This window comes from Gobio gobio (assembly GCF_949357685.1).
Source record: "Gobio gobio genome assembly, chromosome: 5".
NCBI lineage: Eukaryota > Metazoa > Chordata > Actinopteri > Cypriniformes > Gobionidae > Gobio > Gobio gobio.
In genome coordinates this window covers 8,053,098-8,078,878 of record NC_137101.1, presented here as the reverse complement: position 1 = coordinate 8,078,878, position 25,781 = coordinate 8,053,098, and the positions used below count along the sequence as shown (strand labels likewise).

The window sequence follows — 25,781 nt, the reverse complement described above, 5'->3', positions numbered from 1 at the left end:
ACTCTTTGGAGCACACCAACCATACATGGCTCTCCTGTGTGTGTGTATGTGGGGGGTTTTGCATGATGAATCGCGGTTAGAGTAGTGCAGAGGACTAGATGATGGATAATTCATGCTTGTACATGGCAACTTAAGTGTTTGAGTGTGTGTGTGTGTGTGTGTGTGTGTATAAGTGAGAGAGAGTTAGAAAGAGTGCACTGCATTTGTAGACAAGATATGTATGTATGTGTGTGTGTGTGTGAACGAGGGTGTTTAATCTGGTGTGTAAATATGCATGAAGGTGAGGTGAGTTGTTTTACGAAATGAATGGCCTTGGTTCACTTTTTATACACTAACAATGATTGTTTTTCCACTTTTTTTGACTGCTGCCCTTACGTTTTTCTACCTGTTCTATTTTTTTACCAACAAGGATTTATTTCTTACTGGTGCTCTTTCATACGACCGTGTCCGCTTATCGCCGTATTCAATGCCCACCTTTTATCCTTTTACAAGCGATGTGCATATCTAAGACCATCGCCCCACCCTCCCACACACACAAACACACACACACACACACACACACACACACTGTGTTCACATGAAAGTGCCTTTCAGGTTGCATGTTGAATGCAGGAGCCTGGTCTGCCAAGGGTGTGTGCTCCCGTCGCTCTCTGAAGAGTCGTTCCCCAAGTTAAATAATAACAATAATAACGCTAGAGCTCTTTCCAGATATTTAATAACCTGAACAAATAATAAATATGTACATTTAATCCATTGTGATGTCGCACTTTCATGTATAGGACTGTATTGGCATGTAGCATTAAATCATGTTCCAGTGCATTTTAAAATGTGTCGAAACTGAATGTCTTTGAAATAAAGCAAAGTTGATATGTCTCAAAAATGGCGTGTTGTATGTTTTTTTGTTGTTCATATATTTCGGTTTGCAGTGCTGGAATGATATACTAAAACGTAATGGTAAGTAAAGCATTGTGCATGTGAAGGTCTATAATATTTAAATGGATAGTGCACACACAAAATATCATTGTTATACCAAATTAATTTGATGCTCCACTTTAGACATTCTACTAACTATAAGTAACTTTGCAACTACATGCCAAATAACTCTCATTAATTTGCAACTACATGTCAACTAATTATTATTAGTAGACTGTTCGGGACGGGTTACTAAAATAAATTGACTAGTACTTGCAAAATTACCTATAATCTGTGCTGGGAGCAACATTATCAGATTACTTTTCTCAAGTAACTATTACGTGCAAAGTTACCTATAATCTGTACTGAAAGTAACGTAATCAGATTACTTTTCTCAAGTAACTAGTACTTGCAAAGTTACCTGTAATCCGTACTGAAAGTTACGTAATCAGATTACTTTTCTTAAGTAACTAGTACTTGCAAAATTACCTATAATCAGTACTGAAAGTAACGTAATCTGATTACTTTTTTCAAGTAACTAGTACTTGCAAAATTACCTATAATCCCTCCTGAAAATGACGTAATCAGATTACTTTTCTCAAGTAACTAGTACTTGCAATGTTACCTATAATCCCTCCTGAAAATTACGTAATCAGATTACTTTTCTCAAGTAATTTGTACTTTCAAAGTTTCCTATAATCTGTACTGAAAGTTAAGTAATCAGATTACTTTTCTCAAATAACTATTACTGGCAAAGTTACCTATAATCCGTACTGAAAATTACGTAATCAGATTACTTTTCTCAAGTAACTAGTACTTGCAAAATTACCTATAATCCGTACTGAAAGTTACATAATCCGATTACTTTTCTCAAGTAACTAGTACTTGCAAAATTACATAAGATTACTTTTCTCAAGTAACTAGTTCTTGCAAAGTTACCTATAATCTGTGCTGGGAGTAACATAATCAGATTACTTTTCTCAAGTAACTAGTACTTGCAAAGTTACGTAATCAGATTACTTTTCTCAAGTAACTAATACTTGCAAAGTTACCTATAGTCCGTGTTGGGAGTTATGTAATCGGATTACTTTTAAAGTAACTAGTACTTGCAAAATTACCTATAATCCGTGTTAGGAGTTGCATAATCAGATTACTTTTTTCAAGTAACTAAAGTAACCAATTACCTTTAAATTTACAACAAAAAATATACTTTTTCAAAAAAGTAATGCAAGTTACTTTGTTTTTTCATTTATTAACTGACAGCTCTCCTGTGTTGAGAGAGGCGTTGTGTGTGAACATGATGCTTATTGTAGTTCTAGATTAAGGCCCTGTCCACACTAACATGGGTATTTTCAAAACCTCAGCTTTATCTATGCAGTTTGGCCGTTTGTCCACACACAAACGCAGTATCCAGTGACTGAAACCAAACTTTTTTGAAAACTCCTGAAGAGTGAAGATTTTCAGAAACTCCGGTTGCAGTGTTGTCGTGTAAATGGTGAAACCGGAGATTTTGGCTTGTGACGTCGGAGTGCGCGGGGTTATCTCTGTTTGACGTCAGATTGTGTGCCGCTATCTCCTTTGTTTACGTGAGGCGAGTCTTTGCAATGGCGGATGTAGCCAAAATATTGCTACTAATAACTGTGCTAACAGGGTTATACTCGGAACCGATAATAACCTTTTTTCAGGCCTCTGATTGGCCAACATGGCTCTTAACAGCGCTTTATATCATGTTTTTGCGTTTTCGTGTTACTTTTTTAGGGAGTAACGCAATATTGTAATGCATTACTTTTAAAAAGTAACACTGCCTATAGTCAGTAGAATGTCTGTTGTGGAGCATCAAAATAAAGTGTTAGCTGATATTAAGCAGACAGTCTAATAATACTCTAATGAGAGTTCACATGTAGTTGCAAAGTTACTTATGCTTAGTAGAATGTCTAAAGTGGACCATCGAAATAGTCTTACCTTATTTTTTTAATGTAAATTTCATGTCCCTCAATTTTCCTTGGAATGTTCGAGTCCATCTGCAAGAATCCATGTCCTGTACACATGTGCACTAATAATAACCTATGCTTTTATTTCAGTCTTGCTGTTAAAAATGTAGGAAGATTCGATGATGCTTTTATGGCTCACGCAGAAGTGCACAAGTGGAGGACATGGGCTCTGCCTTTTAGCAAGGGATCATTTCCCATCATGCATCTTAACTTTCCTGATGCTGAAGTGGAGGTAAAATGATAGAGGTTATACATTTAATGGGATCCAAAAGTCCACAAGTGAAAATCTCTTGTTTTGCATTATTACAATTTAATACTATACTACTATTTCCAGATATTGAATTGAAAATATAATGTGAATATCATTATGTCGAAGTATTTGGTTGATCTCTCTTTAACTGCATGAAATCATGATTTAAGATGATCCGGCGAGCATCTTGAGCTTCAGTGGAACAATCTGACAGTCTATACAAAGTCACATGATCAACTTTTTAGCTGAAATATTTCTTATTAATTAACATCAAATTTTTTTAAATTCTATTTTAAAGCCAAGATTTTCTGGTCTGGTCTCAGATTTTTGGACACCACTGTGGTTTTCGATTTGTAGATGGAGCCTGTTTTCTCTGTCTTGTGTTATGGGTATAAAGCCATCAATCTTTAATGTTTTGATTTATATTAATCTTCATCCGCTTTTCAAATGCAAGCTGGTGCATCCTTTCTGCTGTGTTTGAGTACAGCCGTCAACTCTCATATGTATAGCTGTGACCTATGCATTTCATTGGGTTTGCAGTGAACCATAACAAGAAAATAATGAATCTCAACCCTTGATGCACCATTTAAATGCGAGTATCGTCTTAGGTCATTTTAAGACTGAGCAGGATGATGACCTTAAAACACATTTAAAAGCAACCAGGAATGGTTGAAAAGAAAGGTCAAAAGTGTCAGTGGAAACGGATAATGTTGCAAAAGATTTCGTTCTCAAATATTATTCTTTTGAACTTTCTATTCATCAAAGAATCCTGAAAAAGATGTATCATGGTTCAAAGATAAGAAATGTTACCAAATAAACATATGTGGAATTCAAAAAGAATGCATTCTGCAGTATTATATGAAAAGATTATCCACAACTGTAATTTTATTCCCAGAGAGGAAGAAGTCAGTACAGTTATAGTCTGATACACAAATCCAAACTTTATTTCAGACGTGAAAATGTACACAATAGGAGGAGAAAACAGGCAAAACATTAAAACCAAAGGCTTGGCTATTAAAATGTGTTACACATAGCAAATTAACAATAAAAGGGGAAATCCCTCATTGCAATGGGTCCCTTTTCATATTCAGTAAAGCAAGTCCAATTAATCCGGAACACTCATTTGTGAGCACATTAAAAACAAGACTAATGTTCACAGCGGTGATTCGTCTTTGGTCTGAAAGTGTTTGAATCATGAAGCTTTTGGACCTCTTTAATAATTGTTCAAAGGGAAAAGGATAAAACGGTTTCAGCAGCACAGTGAATAAAAGAGCAACGGCAACTGATATCGACCTGAAACATCCTTTTAAAATAAACTATAATTGGGTTGACAAATAGTACATGATGAAGTTCAGCCCTTGGAGCCTGGTTTGAGTGTAGTGAAGGGTTTGGAGTTCCTCAGCGATCCCGTCAGCTCCTGCAGGAATGCCACGATGTGCGAGTCCCTCTCTGACTTCCTCCCGTCGAAGATCACCACCACGGTGAAGTGCGGCTCAGGCCGCGTGAGGAAGTAGGTGCTCTGGACTTTATCGTCATAAAAGTGGACCACCTTATCCAGAGCGTTGAGCTCCGTGGCACGGTCGCTCATGATCATGATGACGTTGGGCCAGTGCGTGACCGGCCTCTCTCCGCCGGGAAGTGACACAACGGCCGGAAACTGGTCCACGCCTTTGGGGGCTTCACGGTACGAGTGCGGATGGTGGTATCCGTGTCCCTGGAAGCTCTCAGAGCCACGGTTATCGAAGACCAAGGAGACGTTGGAAGCGTCGTGCTTGCGGATGAAGGCGGAGATCTTGCCGAAGTAATCGAGGGAGGTGCGAGCCGTCAGGGTTTTCATTTCGGACTGTGACGTCTGCCGGCTGAGAGCCTCGTGGAAGTAGAAGCTGAACTTGGCCAGGAGCGTCGCTTGGAGGCGCTGCAGCCACAGATAGAGGTGCGGCGGCTGCACAGCCTTCTGGGATTGTCCTCCGAAGAGGTGTTTCCTGGTCTCTCGTTGCCGTTCGAACACCTGCCCCCATGCCTGCAGTTTGGAATGGGCGCCGTGCAGGTTCAGCAGAGACGGCAGGAAATGCCACTCGGAGATCTGCGCCTGGCATCGCAGTAGCTGTGTCAACACGTCCACCTCCATCTGGAAGCTGTTCTCGAGACGGCTCAGGATTGGATGGTGGAATCTGAAAGAAACGAATTGGCCATCAGGGATTACAGATACAACCTCCCATGAATTATAGGGCTGCGCAATATATCGAAACAAAATCAATACTGCGATTATGACTTAAAAAAAAAAAAAAACAGTTTAGTCCACATTTTCTGAAGAGACTCGATCGCGTTATATGATGAACAGATTTAATTTAGGCTTTTATTCACATTTAAACATTGATCAGCGAACATAAACAGAAGCTCAACCGAACCTGCTTGATCCACGATAACAAACCTCATTGGTTCTTGCTGAAGCTCAAACGTGCTGCGTAACACGAGAATGAACCTCATTGGTTCTTGCTGAAGCTCAAAAGTGATGCGTAACACGAGAATGAACCTCATTGGTTCTTGTTGAAGCTCAAACGTGATGCGTAACACGAGAATGGGCCTCATTGGTTCTTGCTGAAGCTCAAACGTGCTGCGTAACACGAGAATGAACCTCATTGGTTCTTGCTGAAGCTCAAAAGTGATGCGCAACACGAGAATGGGCCTCATTGGTTCTTGAAGCTCAAACGTGCTGCGTAACACGAGAATGAACCTCATTGGTTCTTGCTGAAGCTCAAATGTGCTGCGTAACACGAGAATGAGCCTCATTGGTTCTTGCTGAAGCTCAAAAGTGATGCGTAACACGAGAATGAACCTCATTGGTTCTTGCTGAAGCTCAAACGTGCTGCGCAACACGAGAATGGGCCTCATTGGTTCTTGCTGAAGCTCAAAAGTGATGCGTAACACGAGAATGAACCTCATTGGTTCTTGCTGAAGCTCAAACGTGCTGCGTAACACGAGAATGAACCTCATTGGTTCTTGCTGAAGCTCAAAAGTGATGCGTAACACGAGAATGGGCCTCATTGGTTCTTGCTGAAGCTCAAAAGTGATGCGTAACACGAGAATGAACCTCATTGGTTCTTGCTGAAGCTCAAACGTGCTGCGTAACACGAGATTGAACCTCATTGGTTCTTGCTGAAGCTCAAAAGTGATGCGTAACACGAGAATGAACCTCATTGGTTCTTGTTGAAGCTCAAACGTGATGCGTAACACGAGAATGGGCCTCATTGGTTCTTGCTGAAGCTCAAAAGTGATGCGTAACACGAGAATGAATCTCATTGGTTCTTGCTGAAGCTCAAACGTGCTGCGTAACACGAGAATGAACCTCATTGGTTCTTGCTGAAGCTCAAAAGTGATGCGTAACACGAGAATGAACCTCATTGGTTCTTGCTGAAGCTCAAACGTGCTGCGCAACACGAGAATGGGCCTCATTGGTTCTTGAAGCTCAAACGTGATGCGTAACACGAGAATGGGCCTCATTGGTTCTTGAAGCTCAAACGTGATGCGTAACACGAGAATGAACCTCATTGGTTCTTGCTGAAGCTCAAACGTGCTGCGCAACACGAGAATGGGCCTCATTGGTTCTTGAAGCTCAAACGTGATGCGTAACACCAGAATGAACCTCATTGGTTCTTGCTGAAGCTCAAACGTGCTGCGTAACACGAGAATGGGCCTCATTGGTTCTTGAAGCTCAAACGTGATGCGTAACACGAGAATGGGCCTCATTGGTTCTTGAAGCTCAAACGTGATGCGTAACACGAGAATGCACCTCATTGGTTCTTGCTGAAGCTCAAACGTGATGCGTAACACGAGAATGGGCCTCATTGGTTCTTGAAGCTCAAACGTGATGCGTAACACCAGAATGAACCTCATTGGTTCTTGCTGAAGCTCAAACGTGCTGCGTAACACGAGAATGAACCTCATTGGTTCTTGCAGAAGCTCAAACGTGATGCGTAACACAAGAATGAACCTCATTGGTTCTTGCTGAAGCTCAAATGTGCTGCGTAACACGAGAATGAACCTCATTGGTCCTTGCAGAAGCTCAAACGTGATGCGTAACACAAGAATGAACCTCATTGGTTCTCGCACGTCAAGAGAACATGCTTGAGCTTCTGTTTACAACTGATGTGTGGGTTGATTAAATTTTTTCAGATTTTTACAATAATTTTAATTTTAAATGCACTCGTTCAAGAATAAGTCGTTCAAAAACAGCTATTCAAGTCATCTTGCGGTCCAACTACCGCATTGCCAGTTTTTTCCAATATTGTGCAGCCCTACATGTAATGGAACTCGATGTAAGATGGTGGATGATTGTCAGTATCTCTGTAATCCTGCAATCTGTGTGTCCTGTTTGTGTTTGTGCTATCGACGGCGTGCCAGCTTGTTCTCTTTGCTCATTAGCTCTGGAGAAAGTCATGAATACTGCAGGGTGGCATAGAGCTCATTACATCTCCTGCATTCAGCAGCAGCGTGAAAATTCTTCACCCCTGACTGATCATTAATTACATGTCTTAGCAGGCAGCCAGAAAGAGAGCATGAGGAAATGACAGAGAGAGTAAGAAAAAAGGGAGCTTCTTCACGAAAACAAAAAGCTTACAGAGGAATACGTTCTATTGCAGTTGAATTCAGAGACCAGTCATTTGTAAACCCTGGTGTTAGGAAAATATCCTGACCAGCCCAACACGGCAACCAATGGTGTGAGTTTGGGGCGGGACTGTTTGGCCAGCCAATGGAAGTGTTTGGGAAAGCTTCATGCTTTTTCTTTGTAGGCCAGCAGTTCAAAGCTGATTTCTCAAGGTCAGGACCCTCTCAAGCGTCACACTGCTGGCAGGAGCTGAATCTCTGCTGAGCAGTTGGCTGACTGATTAATTGATCAGATAATGTTTGTGAGATCTTGTCTCTTCTACTCCAGCGATGACTCAACATTTGGCATCCTTCTTTCCGTGAAGTGCAGAGTTCACCTTGAGCAGTCAGTGGGAGCGCGTTCAGCTTCAGATGTCATTAAGCAGGTGCTGGGCTCGTGTATAGATCACACACATATTATATATTTATTTCAATGTCACCATAGTCCAAGACTTAATTATATATTAAAGGGATAGTTCACCCAAAAATGAAAATTAGCCCATGATTTACTCGACCTCGGTGTATATGACATTCTTCTTTCAGACGAATAAAATCAGAGTTATATTACACAAGTCCAGGCTAATCCAAGCATTAGAATTTGATTCATAGTTGCTCTGTTTTAGAAGTCCATAAAAAGTGCATCTGCCCGTCAAATAACGTGCTCCACACGGCTCTGGGGTGTTAATAAAGGCCTTCTGAAGCGAATCGACGCATTTGTGTAAGAAAAATATTCATATTTATAACTTTATTAAGTAAACTTTTGGCCGACCGCCTTCTGTGGAAAAGTGTTGAATGTTGAAAGTGAACCTCAAGATGCGTATGTGTCATCATGGCGAGCGGACCTGGTCGCGTTAGTCTTTTCCCATTTGCCAACAAAAATAACAGCAAAAGACCGCACAAAGCAGTTTCCCGGTGTGTTGACCGATTTCAAAACACAGCATCATGAAGCTTCAAAGCGTTATGAATCAGTGAGTCGATTCAGCAGTTTGGATCGCCAAAGTCACGTATTTCAGCAGTTTGACACGCGATACGAATCATGAATCGACTCACTGATTCATAACGCTTCGAAGCTTCATGATGCTTCATGATGCCGTGTTTTGAAATCGGTCACAAAAGGTTTTAGCACAAAAACTATTCTCGTCGCTTCATAAAGTTATTGTAGAACCACTGTAGTGAGATGGACTTTGTAACGACGTCTTTAGTACCTTTTAAGGGTCTTGAGAGTGTAAAGTGCATTGTGCCAATGGAGGCCTTTCTGAGCCATCTGATGGCCATCAGCCATCAGAAATATCTTCATTTGTGTTCCGAAGACGAACGGAGGTCTTACGGGTGTCGAACGACATGAGGGTAAGTAATTAATGACAGAATTTTCATTTTTGGGTGAACTAAGCCTTTAAGAGATTGCACTTTGTGCATTGGAAGCACTCAAATGTCTGTTTTGTATAGCTACCTCTCTAAAATAGGAAGTTATTTATTCATTTTTTCAGAAGTTGTAGCATATTCCTTTTGTAAAGCTACAGAACTTGTTTGACTCAATGTTTAGTAAATTTGAGCCATGTGTTTATTAAGGTCTTCAATAAAACAAGACAAGAACTTAAATATTCCCAGCACTTTCTGTGATGTAGTGCTTTTTTTCTCTTTTTCATCAAACCGCAGTTTTTGCAAGTTCCCGCAATTTCATCGCATAAAAATCCCGCATTTTCCATCACATTTTTTTAAGAAAACGTGCCGCATAATCAAGGATTTTTGCCCGCAACAATCACACAAAAAAAAGCCACATTTTTCTGGAAGGACTGGCTAATAAATAAAGGGTGACTGTGAGCAAGGCAAGCCAAGGCTCCCCCTGGTGGTGTAGATAACACACTACAACACAGAGACACGTGTACACGCAAACAAAATGAAAATGATACTCATAATCTAAAAGTAAATGTTCCATTTGAGTAATATATGAAATAAACATTGATTTAATAATTGTTTCTCAGTGTAATGACACTAAAACAAAGTCGTAAGGAAGGATCTACTACTACTACACCTCTCACCTGGAACTGTACTTCTGCAAAACGGTCTCCAGCGTGCTCACCAGCTCCTCAGAGTTCACAGTCTTCTGGCTGCCCAGAGAATGCATCTTCTCGTAAAAGTCTGCGATCTCCATCCTGGCCTGCGTGAAGTGACACAGCTGCTCGGACAAATGAGACAGGAGGTCCTCCAGGTTGAGAGTGGAGCCTCCGGATGTGTGGCGGCCCATGGAGACCACCTTCTTGAGTTCGTTGTGCAGAGACGTATAGATGGTTCTGATGGAATCCTTGCGGCTGAAGAATGACTGACCACCTGCATGACACACACACACACACACACACACACACACACACACACACACATATTAATATGATGCCATTAAAACCATGCTGGAGTGTTTCAGCTTGAATATGAAGCCAATAACAGACCAAACAGATGGTGATGTATTATGTATAGCCACATGGCGCCATCTGCTGTATTTAAATTATACTACTCTCTCGTGGGTTACATATTTATTTTATGACATGTCCAAAAAATATTGCCCGATACATGTACAGTGTATATTTTTTACATGTACCAGGGTAATAATACCACATGTTTGGCATATTCAAAACCATGACATTACCATGGTTACATGTACTAGGATAATATGTCTAAAAAGCCATGGTATTACAACTATGGCATGTAAAAAAAAAAAAAACACGGTTATCCTGGAACTGGTCCAAAAACATGACCTTACCATGATGTTACTAAATGATTAGCATAATAAAAGTATGTACCCGTGGAAGCCAATTTCCACCACATAAAAGTAAATCAGAATTATGACATAAAAAGTCATCAAAATAATTAGATAAAATGTGGAAATTATGAGACATTAAGAAATAATTGAGATAAAACCCATAATTGACAAATAATGAAAAATTTTAATTGATGTCACATTTGTCATAATTCTAACTATTTGTCATAACTTTAGATCATTTCATAATGTAGACGTTTTATAATAATAATAATAATAATAATAATGATTAGGATTTATGTAATCTCATAAGTAGAATTTATTTCAAATTTTAATGTCAATTTCGATTTTATCTAAATTATTACTTTTTTATCTCATAATTAAATTGGTCATAATAACTATGACTATTTATCATAACTTTTGTCACATAATTGAGGCTTTTTATAATAATAATAACAACAGTATTAATAATAATTAGGTAACTAGGACCTTTTAATCACGTAGTTATAATTTTTTAATGTAAATATTTCAATTTAATCATAATTATGACTTGCTATCTTATTTCAACTTTTGAATGCAAATTTCGATTTTTTTTTTTAAACCTCAACTAAATTTGTCATAATGTCACTTTTTAGCTCATAATGATGACCTCATAATCTTGACATTTTAACATAATTTTAGACATTAGTCATTATTAAAATACCAAAGCATATATTTTCCCCCCCTTATGTGGCGGAAATGATCTTCCAGAACCCCTTCCCCACCCCCCGGGTACCAGCAGAGTATTTTTTTAGTAAGGATACAGTATTTGAAGCGCTTCTCTCATACCTAGTTTCTGCCCGAGGAAAGTCATGTTGTGGTAGGCTTTCTCTGCGGCTGCCAGGTGGGCGAGAGCGGCCAGGAGAGACACCCAGATGGCTCCTGCGCTCTTACTGGCGTCCTTCTCCTTCTCCACATAATCCTTCGCCCTGTCGAACCAGAACATACCGAGCTGGGTGAAGAAGCTCTCGAGCACGGCTCGCTCTTTGGGAACCGGCCGCAGTTCCTCCTCGCGCTGCGTGTCACACATGATGACAGTGAGAATTCAGCGCCGTTGCGCTCACAGATGCTGCACATTCACGCGACAGCGTTATTTAACGAGCGCTAAAACTGTTCGAAGGACGCGTTATGTTGTGTCCGGCGGTCGCTGGAAAACCCAAAACAAATCACACCAACGAATTCAAGTGATTCAGATCGTTTTCTGTTGGTAAAATGCACATCCTTAGTGCCGAACGCAACCATGACACTTTTCAATGACAACACTACGGCAAGCCAAATGTGACAAACACGTCTGTATATGAAACGCGAATCTTATAAAAGAAAGTTAGGCAGACACATAAGCTATTTAATAATGCATTCTAAAATATATTTTAACATATTTGTGACCATGGACCACAAAAACAGTCGTAAGAGTCAATGTTTGAAAATGGTTTGTTAGGATAGGACAATATTTGGCCGAGATACAACTATTTGAAAATGTGGAAAATGAGGGTGCAAAAAAAATCGAAATATTGAGAAAATCGCCAAATTGTCCAAATTAAGTCCTTAGCAATGCATATTACTAAAAATAATATATATTTTTTTATCTATTTACGGTAGGAAATTTACTAAATATCTTCATGGAACATGATCTTTACTTAATATCCTAATGATTTTTGGCATAAAAGAAAAATGTATCATGTTGACCCATACAATGTATTGTTGGCTATTGCCACAAATATACCCGTGCGTCTTATGACTGGTTTTGTGGTCCATGGTCATATTTGTGTCTGTCCATGAAATCTTATTTTATTGCAAAGACTCTAAATAAATAAATAAAAAATAAAAAACGGGCAAAAAATTAGTTTTAGAATAATACATTGTGAATGTGTGAATGCATATTCTCCTCCATTTTAAACTCTCGTTTTTACTCCACAGACTTCACACATTTTTATTTTACCTTTAATTGTCATTTTTTTGTGCAGTTTTAATTATAAACAGGCCGCCATTTTAGATGCAATTTAAACGTTTATTTCACAGTCATGTTTTAGCTTTTTTGTTTTAGGTCCCTTTAATTTTTTTTCGTGCGATCAGCAGTTGTCATGGCACCCTCTGCCGTAAACGTTTCGCTTGGGCTTTGTTCTTTGCGACGATGACAGCCGCTTGACGGCAGACTGGGGAAGGGCTGCCTGTGCAAGATCCGAGATCGTCCGCGCATCTGTCCGATAGTTCAAAGTTTATTCAAATCAATCAATCGCATCGGGCCTAATGGATCCCAATCGAATCATAACGGCTCTGAAGGGCACCATAGACCCGAATCTCAGGCTAGCGGCTGAGAATGAACTCAACCAGGTCAGTGATCCATCTGGAGAAGTTTCTTTGGGAAAGAGAAGCACCAAAAGACCAGAGATGCCTTCAGTCAATGTGCGGTTGTAGGGCCTGAATTGAATGCATAAGACAGGATAATAGTTAATCAGTCTAACTGCGTGACTATTTATTCTTTGCTGACTATTCAGATGATGGATTTTGTTTGTATTGGGTTGCAAACTACTTGCTATGCATCGATGGCATCAGTGTGCAACAATAGAGAGATGCGGTTCTCCTCTGACAACCAGTCCTTATGGACTAAATTATAGTGATATTTGTGTCCTGTGCTTTATTGTAACATCTGTTTTATGTAAAACAGCTGTAGTCCCATAATACCCATATGAATGATGTGAAATGTGTAATACAGGTCTGATGTTGTACTGTGATATGACATTTTTCATTGTGTCCTGATTCTGCTGCATGTAAACCTCCATTGCTACAGACCACTGATGCAATTCTGTGCAATTCTGTGCAAAGCGCTCTATATAAAGTTCTCAGTTCTCTTCCAGATGAACTTGTGTGTGTGTGTGTGTGCGTGTTTAAGAGAATTGATGTGCTTGCCTACTAAAATAATTTTTTTAAAGATTCAGTCCAATTAGTTACATTATTTTAGTTCAGTTGATTTCATCCCATTTGACACCCTAACGGTTCTTAGTTATATTTGCTATAGAGAGAATTTAGCCTGTCACCTTAAAAATTAAAATGAACAATTCTCATTTTTAAAAGTTTCTTAAAGGGATAGTTCACCCAAAAATGAACATTAGCGCATTGTTTACTCTCCCTCAAGCCATCCTAGGTGTGTATGACATTCTTCTTTCAGAGTTATATTAAAAAATGTCCTGGCTAATCCTAGCTTTATAATGGCAGCCCGAAATTTGAAGCCCAAAAGTGCGTCCATCCATTATAAACGTACTCCATACGGCTCCGGGAGTTAATAAAGGCTTTCTAAAGTGATTCGATGGGTTTGTGTAAGAAAAATATTCATATTTAAAACTTTTTAAAGTAAAATATCTAGCTTCCAGCAGGCCGTCTTCCATATTCGATTTACGAAGAAAGGGGGGTGAACGATAACAGGTTAATGACCTTTGCTCTGTGAGTTATTTCAGTGGTTCTGACTTGAATTATTAGATACTGGTAGCATGAAACCATCAAATTTGTATGATAATTTGTCGGGACTTGCTGACTTGCTTACAAAAATCAAACTCATCAACCAGTGACCGTGCTGGCAAAATGAGTCGCAATGAGCAAATTTTCAAAAATGAGTTGGTTATTTTCATTTTTTCTATTAAAAAATCCCTTCAAAATGAATCGGACAGCAAAATGACTGAGCTATACCTAGGGTGACCATATTTTGATTACCGAAAACCAGGACACTTGGTCCAGCAATGAGATACTCAAATGATACTCAAAGTTCACTCAAATATTCCTTATTAATTTCAATACATTTAAAGTATGCCCCCTCTGTATGGATATGTCCTGGGAAAACAGGACGTTTGGTCAACCTAGCTATACCTGTTTGAATTAGATAGTCACCAAAGTCAATTTTGAGAAAAAATCGAGTTGACGTTTTCTGAAGGTTCCAAAACAATATCACCTAGCAACCATACCTTAAAATCCCTGGTAATAACATCAAATTTGGCACACACCAAATCAAAACCAAATATCTATAGGAAAAATATACAACTTTTCCCCCATGATACTGCAATTGTTTGATTAACATGAAGCAGACAACCTATACATATTAAGACCTACTCTACCGCACAGATCTAAAATAATGTTACACATCAGATGTTTTTCCCCAACAGTTAACCAAAACATAACAATAATGTTTGTATGAATACTCGGCAAGACATATAATTCTGTAATAAGACTGTAATTCTGTGTATATATGTGTATATATCGGGATTGGGACTTGAACCCGGGTCCGCCGGCATGAGAGTGGGACGCTCTAACAAGGAGGCTAAAGGCTGCAACCTCTAGCTTCAGTCACTAGAGCGTCTCTTGAGATCAGAGGAGTGAGGTTTACTCGCACAGCGACTACTAGCTGGCCTCCGTTACATCAGCATGGGTTTGAAAATCATATTGCATTGGTTCAGACTCATGCCATCGAGAATTCACTGAATATTCACAAAATTGTATTGCTGGAAGCGCCAGTCTTAAAGAAGCGAGCAGAGAAAAAATGCATTTTTCATGGATAGAGGAAAGGTACTCCTCTTAGAAAACGTACAAATAAAGATACTTTTAGCTGTTTAATTACTATTTGGAGCATTGGGATCGCTTAATGAACTCATTTTTGTGAAAACCTTGGCATTTTTCACTTGTTTTGGCTGTCGCTCGTAATTAGCCCGTGCTCATTTTTGACAGCATGCGTCACATAAAATGATTTGTTTTTTTTTTTTTTCAGTCCTTCAAGATCATCAACTTCGCCCCAACTCTGCTGCAGATTATTGTGTCAGACCAGGTGGAGTTTCCTGTGCGACAGGCTGGTAAGAGCTTCTCTTTTCTTATAGTGTTTGAGATCTTTCCCTTTAGATTTTGTGCAATCTGATTGGATGAAGTAGCCAGTGACATCATATTCTCCCTCCAGCTGCCATCTACCTGAAGAACATGGTGAGTCAGTACTGGCAGGACCGAGAGCCCACGCTGGGGGAGGTGGTGTTTCCCTTCAACATCCATGAAAACGACAGAGGACAGATCCGAGAAAACATGGTGGAGGCCATTATTCGCTGTCCAGAGTCCATAAGGTGAGTCAGTTGTGCGACTACGATATTGCTTCTATGTAGGGCTGTGCCGGTAAACTTGACAACCACACCACCACGGTGGCTCAGTAGCACCGGCACTGGTCCACCAAAACACTTTTTTTTTGTATGTGAATGCTGTTTTACATAAATATTACCACATGAGTGAAGCACAAAGCTTTGTTTACAAAAGAAATAATAAGTTTAGATTTGGATTTACGCCAAATGAGAGGGTTAGGCTTTAAGCTTTGTCAGCCTTTTTCTGTTTTGCGATCTGGTCACCCGATTTTTCGCGAATTTTAACAATAGGCCTACTCCATTTTATTCCACTGGACATGGACATCTCGTTTCTTTTCCCAAATCTTCACTTATGTCTCACCAATCTTTAAAAGGGTATTATAAATGTTTCTTCCTTTCATTTGCTTATATTAGGTCTTTTATTCCTATTCGCATCCTTTACTGTGGTAAAGCTGAAAAAACACTGTAGGACAGATAACTTTTTACTTCAAATTCTTTTTAACACAGTTTGTGCTTGTTAATAGACTGGGTAAGGTGCGTCAAGTTTATTTGTATAGCGCAATTCACACACACCGGTGGTTTTAGTTTCGCTTTCTCTGGCAGCACAAACATAGCCTAAATGTCTTGACCCTGTGGAAGATAAAATTCGCTCTTCAGACCTTTTACAACAAGTGTCAGTTGCTTTGCAACATCAGGAGAAAACATGAAGACAAGAAGATATTAGAAAAGAGAAGACAAGAAGATATTAGAAAAGAGAAGATATCTTTCCTGCTTGTGTCCCACATCCCTCTCAAAGCGCAGAGCGGCATATGCAAATCTTTGTGGGGAAATATGAAACAAATATTTTAACTAATATTTAATTTTCTTATTTTCTTCAGGTTTCCATTATTTACTGATAATTGTTTAAATGTTTTACAGGCTGGAGTGTGTTGTTTCACTAAAATAACACACATGCTTGTTATGAAATGGATGTTTGAGCCTTGTTTATTATTTTAAAATGTAGGCTATACAGTATATATATATATATATATATATATATATATACTGTATAGTCTACATTTTACCCTATTCATTAACAACATGTATTCTTATTTCTGTGCCATAGTTATTACATTGATTAATAATAGATAGTTAGCTAATCTGTGTGCTTTGTATATGCGCATTTCTGAAATGCATAACATGTACAAATTAAACCATTTTACCATTTAAACAAATTACCATTTAAATTGTAATGTAGATGCATTTTCTGTGAAGCTGCTTTGAAACGATATGTATCGTGAAAAGCGCTATACAAATAAATTTGAATTGAATTGAACAGGTGAGCAACTGTTTGGAGACATTCATCGACAGAAAACAAATCATTGTTATGCAGCTCAACACAGTTAGTCTTATTGTTTAATCTCGTTTTCTTGATTTACAGTGAGTACCATGTTTTACCATGCCTAATATCCATCTAGCTTACTGTAGTGTGCAACAAGTGTCTCATAGACAAGCGAGTGAACGCACAGTAGCATTATAACATAACTTTCAACACACTCAAATAGTGTTAGACCGATATATCGGCCGGCCGATACAAGGCTGCGGCGTTCGCCGATATTTTTTTCCCTGCATTATTTACAGACAGGCGTCCACAGGGCAGCTCTCACCGTCTTCAAACTGTCTTGCTCTCCCTCTCTCGCGCATATTAATCAAAATCAATTGAGAATTGACATGATGGTAAAAGGTCGAAAGAATGAAGTTTCACGTGGAGCATTGGGAGATTTTTTCCTGAATTACCGCTGGTGTTGCTCTACAAGAGATTAAGTGAAGTGCACCTACACTCTAAACAATGCTGGGTTAAAAATAACCCAAGTTGGGTTGAAAATGGACTAACCCATCAATTGGGTTGTTTTAACCCAGCAATTGGGTTGTTTTAAGCACACATTTAACCCAACCGCTGGGTCAAAACAACCCAATTGCTGGGTTAGTCCATATTCAACCCAACTTGGGTTATTTTTAACCCAGCATTTTTTAGAGTGTAACCATTAAATGACTAGGTTGTAAATAGTTTTAAAATTAAGTATAGTAACGTCAGTGTGCACTTTATTATGCTGCTTGCTTGTTGATACTGTGTGCTATAGTGTAATTATTTTATTTATGCTTAAATATTTATTTTCAGAATTTAGTTTCACCACTGAACTCTTTTTTTTCTTGTTCTACCTCACCTGTTTTTACTATTTGTTAAATATAGTTTTTTTTTAGTTAAATAAATGTTCCTTTTTTAAATTGTATGATAATTGTGTCATTTTTATGATGTAAATTGAGGGAACAAAAGCAGTATCGGCTTCAAATATCGGCTAAAGAAAACCGGCAGCCCGTATCGGTCATCGGCTAAGGCTGATGAAAAAAAATCGGTATCGGCATCGGCACTAAAAAATCCATATCGGTCGATCCCTACACTCAAATGTATGTAATATGATAAAACAGCGCTGCGTTACCTCACATAAGCATGAGCGGAAGAAGCGGTGACTGTGGCATAATAAAAGCTCTGCGAAATCAAGGCATCATCAAGCTACGCATTAGTTTTGAATAAGAAACCTCTAGCGGCGAAAAATTACATATTGTGGCTTTAAGAATTACAGGTGTTATAACTTGAAAATAATTTTTTTGTTTGTTTGACAGGGCTCAGCTGACAGTATGTTTGCGTGCCATAATAAAACACGATTTCCCTGGACGGTGGACGGGCGTAGTGGACAAGATTAACCTGTACCTGCAGTCCCAGAACAGTGGGAGCTGGTACGGGAGTCTGCTCGCTCTTTACCAACTCGTCAAAAACTATGAGTGAGTCAACCATAACATTTTTAGTATTAAAGTATCCTCTTCCCTGTTGTGATGTGTATACGAGTGAACCGGCAACAAGAAAAAATTCAGGGTGGGACTTGATTTTGTCAATGGGGAATTAATTGGGTGTTTGGATGGTTGTGGTTTACAGTCAAACCAAAATTTATTCAGACACCTTCAACATTTTCTCACAGTATCACAGTTTATTCACTATAGTTTCGAAAATGGTTATAAAATATGAACTCGGGGGTAAACTGTGTCAGAACAAATTCACCTTGATAATGTCAGATAACTTTGATAGAAAGGGATGTAATGGATTACAATCAACCAATCAGCTGTTCAGTTTATGTACACAATTAGATGATACCAATTTAGGTCAACCAATGACCAAGCAATGCTTCATCTTGTTCACGCTGTGGTGTAAAAGGTCGCATTAGCAATTAAAGAAAAAACACTTTAGCAAAACGTGGTCAGGTCAAAGTGTCTCAATAATTTTGGTCCCAATTTTTAAAATACATTTTACTGGTAGTCCTCTGTATGAAGAATTTTTGGGTATAATATGTCACAGTTATCTTTATTTTGCGATCCACACTTACATAAATTAACCATAGTGTCCTGCACCCACTAGTAAAAAATTTCATCTGATGTTTGAATCATTTTTGGTTTGACTGTGTATAAACACTGCAATATTTTATTTCATGGTGACTTTAACGTTGCTTTCCTGGGATAGACCATTTACTCATGTCATAACTGTCACCCTCCAATCAGATAGATTTCAGTAATATCTGAGGTTTATGAAAGATTAAGAGTGACACGCCGAAAAAACACCATCAGAGAAGAGAAGAGATGTCACTGCAAGAGGGAGGGGAATTTATTTTGATCAAAGGTTATGAGGGAATATTAATTTTAAATTTTGATATGCACAGATAAATCATTTATAATAAACACTGCAAATATTCCATAAAAAGAAAATTCTCCATTTTATTTCATGGTGACTTTAACGTTGCTTTCCTGGGATAGACCATTTACTCATGTCATAATTGTCACCCTCCAATCAGATAGACTTTTTAATAATAGTTGTGTATTTTGTATAAATAATTACTTCTTTTTAAATCAAAATAACATGGGATATTATATTACATAATCTAAATTAATTATGTATTTTTATGATTAATTACTTTCATTTATCACCACAATTTGGAATATTACATATTTTTGTATGTTAGTTGTATATTTTGTATGATTAATTACATTCATTTTTGTCACAATAACTTGGAATATTATATTATACATTTTTGTATATTAGTTGTATATTTTGTATGATTAATTACATCATTTTTTATCACAATTTGGAATATTATATATTTTTGTATGTTAGTTGTATATTTTGTATGATTAATTACATTCATTTTTGTCACAATAACTTGGAATATTATATTATACATTTTTGTATATTAGTTGTATATTTTGTATGATTAATTACATAATTTTTTATCACAATTTGGAATTTTATATATTTTGTATGTTAGTTGTATATTTTGTATGATTAATTACATTCATTTTTGTCACAATAACTTGGAATATTATATTATACATTTTTGTATATTAGTTGTATATTTTGTATGATTAATTACATAATTTTTTATCACAATTTGGAATTTTATATATTTTGTATGTTAGTTGTATATTTTGTATGATTAATTACATCATTTTTTATCACAATTTGGAATATTATATATTTTTGTATGTTAGTTGTATATTTTGTATGATTAATTACATTAATTTTTGTCACAATAACTTGGAATATTATATTATACATTTTTGTATATTAGTTGTATATTTTGTATGATTAATTACATCATTTTTTTAATCACAATTTGGAATATTATATATTTTTGTATGTTAGTTGTATATTTTGTATTATTAATACACTTTTTATCACAATAACTTGGAATATTATTATATATTATATTATATTATATTAATTATATTATATTAGTTATTGCTGTGATGTCATGTGAGTGACATGCCGAGAAACACACCATCAGAGAAGAGATGTTGCTGCAAGTTATTTTGCTTAAAGATTACAAGGACATTTTAATTTGCACAGATAAATCATTTGTAATAAACACTGCAATATTCCATAACAAAAAAAAATTATTGTCAGTTTTATTTCATGGTGATTTTAACATTGCTTTTCTGGGATAGACCATTTACTCATGTCATAATTGTCACCCTCCAATCAGATTTCGGTTAAATCAGAGGTTTATGAAATATGAAATGAAATATATATTTAAAAAAGCTGATCATTATGGTTCTGCGATGGGCAGGTTTAAGAAGGCGGAGGAACGGGACCCCCTGTTGGCTGCGATGCAGATCTTCCTGCCGCGGATCCAGCAGCTCATCACTCAACTTCTGTCTGACGCCACCTTCATCTCAGTTCTCATCCAGAAGCAGATCCTTAAGATTTTCCATGCACTTGTACAGGTGTGTGTGTGGACATTTGTTTACCTGATTAGTCCTAATGTGTCAATGCTGAGCCGGTTTGTGTGTGTGTGTCTGCAGTATTCCCTCCCCCTTCAGCTGATCAATAACACAGTCATCACCCACTGGATGGAGATCCTGCGGACAGTTGTGGATCGGAACGTCCCAGCAGTGAGTTAAGATTATGAGTGTGCCCATAATATCTTAACTGTTAAGACAGATATAATATTACAACTCTGCTGAATGATTCTCAGGAAACTCTGGAAGCTGATGAGGACGATCGACCTGAACTGATCTGGTGGAAATGCAAGAAATGGGCTCTGCACATCATCACGAGGATGTTTGAGAGGTGATTAAACAAGCCAGGCCACAATGTGGTCATTTATAATAGAAAGAACTTTATTGATCCTCTAATAGGAAATTCACTTTTGACAAAGGCAGAGTAAAAACAGAGCAGCACCCAATGATCTTTTTTTTTTCTTAGTAACTTGGGATGATATATTGTATTGTATTATATTAAATGTTGTGTATATTTTTGTATAATTACATTCATTTCATTATTTATCAAAATAGCTTGGAAAATTATATTATTATATTTTTGTATACTGCATATTTTTGTATAATTAATTACATACATTTTTTATCAAAATAATTAGGAATATTATGCTATATTATTTTAGTATTATGTATTTTATATAATTCATTCAGGTTAATTAATTTTTATCACAATAATTAGGAATATTATGCTATATTATTTTAGTATTATATGTTTTGTATAATTCATTCAGTTAATTCATTTTTATCACAATAATTTGGAATATTATATTATATTTTTTTGTACATTGGATCTATATTTTGTATGATTAATTACATAATTTTTTATCACAATAACTTGATATATTGTATTACATTATTTTTGTATAATTAATTACATCCATTTTTCATCAAAATCATTTGGAATATTTTATTAAATTAATTATGTATTTTGTATGATTAATTCAGTTAGTAAAATTTTCATCACAGTCATTTGGAATATTATATTAAATATTTTAGTATAATAGTTGTATATTTTGTATAAATAATGACATGTTTTAATAAAAAAAACTTGGAATATTATAGAAATTATATACATTATGTATTTTATATGAATATTTACATTCGTTTTTTATCACAATTTGGAATATTATATATATTTTTATGTTAGTTGTATATTTGGATAATTAATTACACTCACTTTTATCACAATAACTTGGAATCTAATATATATATATATATTTTGTAATACATTCATTTTTATCACAATAACTTGGAATATAATATATATTTTTATATTTTGTATTACATTCATTTTTATCTCAATAACTTGGAATATGATATATTTTTATATTCTAGTTGTATATTTTTTATGATTATTTACATACATTTTTATCACAGTAACTTGAATTATATTATATTGTATTGAAATGTTTTCGATTCGTACTGATTTTTATATCTATTTCCAGATATGGGAGTCCAGGAAATGTCACAAAGGAATATGTCGAGTTCGCTGACTTTTTCTTGAAGACTTATGCTGTAGGGATCCAGCAGGTATGAACAGCTTTTGTAGTGTTGACATTGACACGTTGCACGATAAAGAACATATTGTTTTATCATGGTACAGTGATGGTATTTCATTGGTACTTAAAATTTCATGCCCAAACAACATGGCAAAACCATAACTTTTAAGGTTAGCAACCTGTAAGATTTCTGAATGAAGTTATGTTTTTCCTTTCAGGTCTTGTTAAAAGTGATCGACCAGCACAGACAGAGGCAGTACGTGAGTCCTCGCGTCCTCCAGCAGGCGCTGAGCTACATGACTCAGGGTGTCTCGCACTCGCTCACGTGGAGACAGATGAAGCCGCACATGCAGGTGGGGAAAGGCTGAGGAACAGCATGACTTCATATTAATGATAACTTTCATAATATCTTAATATCTGTGTCTCTGCAGACTATAACTCAGGAGGTGGTGTTTCCTCTGATGTGCTATAAAGATGAAGATGAAAGGCTATGGCAGGAAGATCCTTATGAGTACATCCGCATGAAATTCAGTCAGTGTGCTTGGTTTTACATTTATTTTTCTCCTTGGCGCTTTGAAAAGCTTTTTTAATGTGCTTTTTTGGCCATTACGTTTCCTAAAGATGGTGTTATTGCACATTCTCATTGATTAAAAATGTATTGATTGAATTTACATCATCACTCAAAAAGATATGTGCATAATATTTTATATATTTTTATTTATTGTCTGCATTATTATTTATTTAGTTAGTTAGTTTTTTATATCTATTTATTTCGATTTATTAACTCGATTTGAACCCTTTTTGACCATTAAGTGTCCTCAAAATGGTGTCTAACTAATTGCACTAATTTCAGTCTCTCCTGGTCTCACAACTCAAAAAACAAACATATTAGAGCGTAAACACAAAGATGTTTAATTTCATGTAAACATAGGTAGCAAAAATAGTATGAGTTAGCAATGAGTGATATGATCGATTCAAAACTCTTTAATTCGACAATTTGTTTGCATCAACAACAACTAAAAAATGTCCTTGCATAACTGCTTTTAATGTATCCAAATGGGATACAACAATGTTTAATATTTAATTTATAACTTAATATGTTATTTTTATTAAATTAATTAATATTTTCATAAATATTATGTTTAATACATTTATTTTAAATTATTTATTTGATATAAAAAGGTCAAATTTACTTTATTAAATATATTTATTTATTTTTCACTCTGTTTTACTTCTTGCATTTACCATGTTTATTTGATATCAATTGCTTGGTTGATTATGCTTCATCTGATACAGTATGTCTTGAGCCAAAAGGCTGAAAAATATTGATATATATATTTGTAGCTATATCCCCATTCCCCAGGCCTACTTGCAAACAGAATTTAATTTCCTCTGTCAGTGAATTTAGAAAAGAATCCTGTTGTTTTAGATGTTATGATATGACTGATATGTGGTTCCTTGTGTGTGTGCTGCTGTAGATGTGTATGACGATCATGTGTCCCCTGCCACGGCCGCTCAGACTCTATTGTGTACAGCAGCCAGGAAGAGGAAGGAGGTGAGTCAGACTGCTCTTTAACTCCAGAGCTGGTGTTTACATTCACATTCCAAAGAAACGCTCCAAACTTCCAAGAAACATCTTTAGATTTGATCAAAATTACTTGCTAGAGATACAAGGAGTTTCTTGTATTCAGATTCAAGGAGTTTCAAGACAGCAAGGGAAGGAATGAAATAACCTCAAATGTTTCATAGCTAATGTTGTCTTCTGCAGAGGTCACACATTCACATATGATAAAGTTAAATGTAGTGTTAATTTCGTCAGACGAGACGAGACTAAATATGTTCGTTAACGACCTTTTTTTCCATGACGAAGACGAGACGATGACGAGACTGCACCAATGTCCAAAAACACTGACTAAGACTAAATTAACATGCATTATTGTTGACGAAAAAGGACGAGACTAAAATGTTTTGCATAAAATAAAAACTAAGATAAAATCTCTCTTCATTTTCGTCTACAATTGTCTCTACTTTTACATCATGAGATGAATATTCAGCTGTTCAAAATATTCCGAAAGAGTTCCCGCTGTTGCTCGAGTAGGTTACAGGTCTCTCTCAGACTCCGCCTGTCATCTCGCGGCCGCGCGCGTGTGGTCACGTGGTTCCCGGAGCGCTCAATACTTCTAGCGCTGTGTCAGTATATTTGAATGGCTTAAGCCGCGTAAGTTACACAACAGCTTCACTTTACAGGTGTTTGCAGCAATTTTTGGTAAACAGTACAGCATAGTGTGCGTCAGCCACATTTACAGTATCATTTTATTATGGAGAGTGGTAGAGATCAACATTGTTAACATTAATATTAATGTTTTTCTTGTATTTAGCCCCCAGGTATTCCTTACTAATTAAGTCACACTTGTACTCATTGATGGTCAAATGTGACCATACACCTTAACTATTTCAAAAATAAATAGCCTATATTTTAATTCAATAATATTTATTGAATATTTTGAGGAGATCTTGTGGTACTAAATACTATTTGTGCAATACTTATGGTCCATTAATGATCACTTAAAATATTTTTCTTCTAATATTTTTATTATTTATATTACAATTAGTGTATTAATTAAGGTTAAAATAGAGAATTCCACTGCAAAGAGGCAAATTAGAGTCATTTTGTGGCTGGAAAAATAAAAAAATTAACTTGTAATGCCATTACCCACTGGGTGCCTGTATGGCTCTTTAATACATACACAGATCATAACTGCTTACTTATTTGTGAAATTTTGAAATGTTAATAATAGTGAATAGTAAAGAATGCAAGCAAATATAATATAACCCCAAAAAAGTGTAAAAAACATATTTTCCCTTATACTATGTACAGTAGGCTATATACATATGAATTCATACTGAATCAAGATCGAACTCGATATTTGTGCCCATCGTCTCATAAGCTAATGCTGATCTACGCTGTAAATCAACCAGTTAGCTATGGTGTTGTGGCACAAACATTATGCAGGTTATATGTACTTTATGTAACTTATTTTGCCACAAAATATATTGAGTTTTCCTTTGACTAAAGCTAGACTAAAATGACTAGACTTTTGGTCGACTAAAACTTGACTAAGATACCTTGAGTTGTCTTTTGACTAAAACTAGACTAAAATGATGAGACTTTTAGTCGACTAAAACTTGACTAACAAAAAAAGATATGTGAATGACTAAATATGACTAAAA

The 25,781-nt window shown here is 36.5% G+C and overlaps 2 protein-coding genes across 4 annotated transcripts in view; one reads left to right on the top strand and one right to left on the bottom strand.

Moving 5' to 3' along the window:
* Nucleotides 1-4,013: 4,013 nt before the first annotated feature.
* kics2 (KICSTOR subunit 2) lies at nucleotides 4,014-11,854 on the bottom strand. The gene is made up of 3 exons (XM_079817644.1): nucleotides 11,378-11,854; nucleotides 9,837-10,125; nucleotides 4,014-5,324 (listed from the first exon to the last, which is right to left on the bottom strand). Exons 1-3 carry the CDS (start codon nucleotides 11,616-11,618, stop codon nucleotides 4,505-4,507), a joined length of 1,350 nt encoding a protein of 449 aa, XP_079673770.1. The 5' UTR covers nucleotides 11,619-11,854; the 3' UTR covers nucleotides 4,014-4,504.
* An 878-nt stretch (nucleotides 11,855-12,732) lies between these two features.
* The window catches only part of ipo8 (importin 8), a gene marked incomplete at its 3' end in the record, with an annotated part of 41,532 nt that continues 28,483 nt past the window's right edge, over nucleotides 12,733-25,781 (top strand). For all 3 annotated transcript variants that reach the window (XM_079817543.1, XM_079817544.1, XM_079817542.1), the window contains exons 1-11: nucleotides 12,733-12,919; nucleotides 15,339-15,420; nucleotides 15,522-15,678; nucleotides 18,352-18,510; nucleotides 20,841-20,997; nucleotides 21,076-21,165; nucleotides 21,249-21,343; nucleotides 22,497-22,581; nucleotides 22,769-22,903; nucleotides 22,982-23,081; nucleotides 24,029-24,105. In XM_079817543.1, coding sequence (XP_079673669.1) covers nucleotides 12,836-12,919; nucleotides 15,339-15,420; nucleotides 15,522-15,678; nucleotides 18,352-18,510; nucleotides 20,841-20,997; nucleotides 21,076-21,165; nucleotides 21,249-21,343; nucleotides 22,497-22,581; nucleotides 22,769-22,903; nucleotides 22,982-23,081; nucleotides 24,029-24,105 — 1,221 coding nt within the window. In that variant the 5' untranslated portion in view covers nucleotides 12,733-12,835. The remainder of the gene's footprint in view (nucleotides 12,920-15,338; nucleotides 15,421-15,521; nucleotides 15,679-18,351; nucleotides 18,511-20,840; nucleotides 20,998-21,075; nucleotides 21,166-21,248; nucleotides 21,344-22,496; nucleotides 22,582-22,768; nucleotides 22,904-22,981; nucleotides 23,082-24,028; nucleotides 24,106-25,781) is intronic.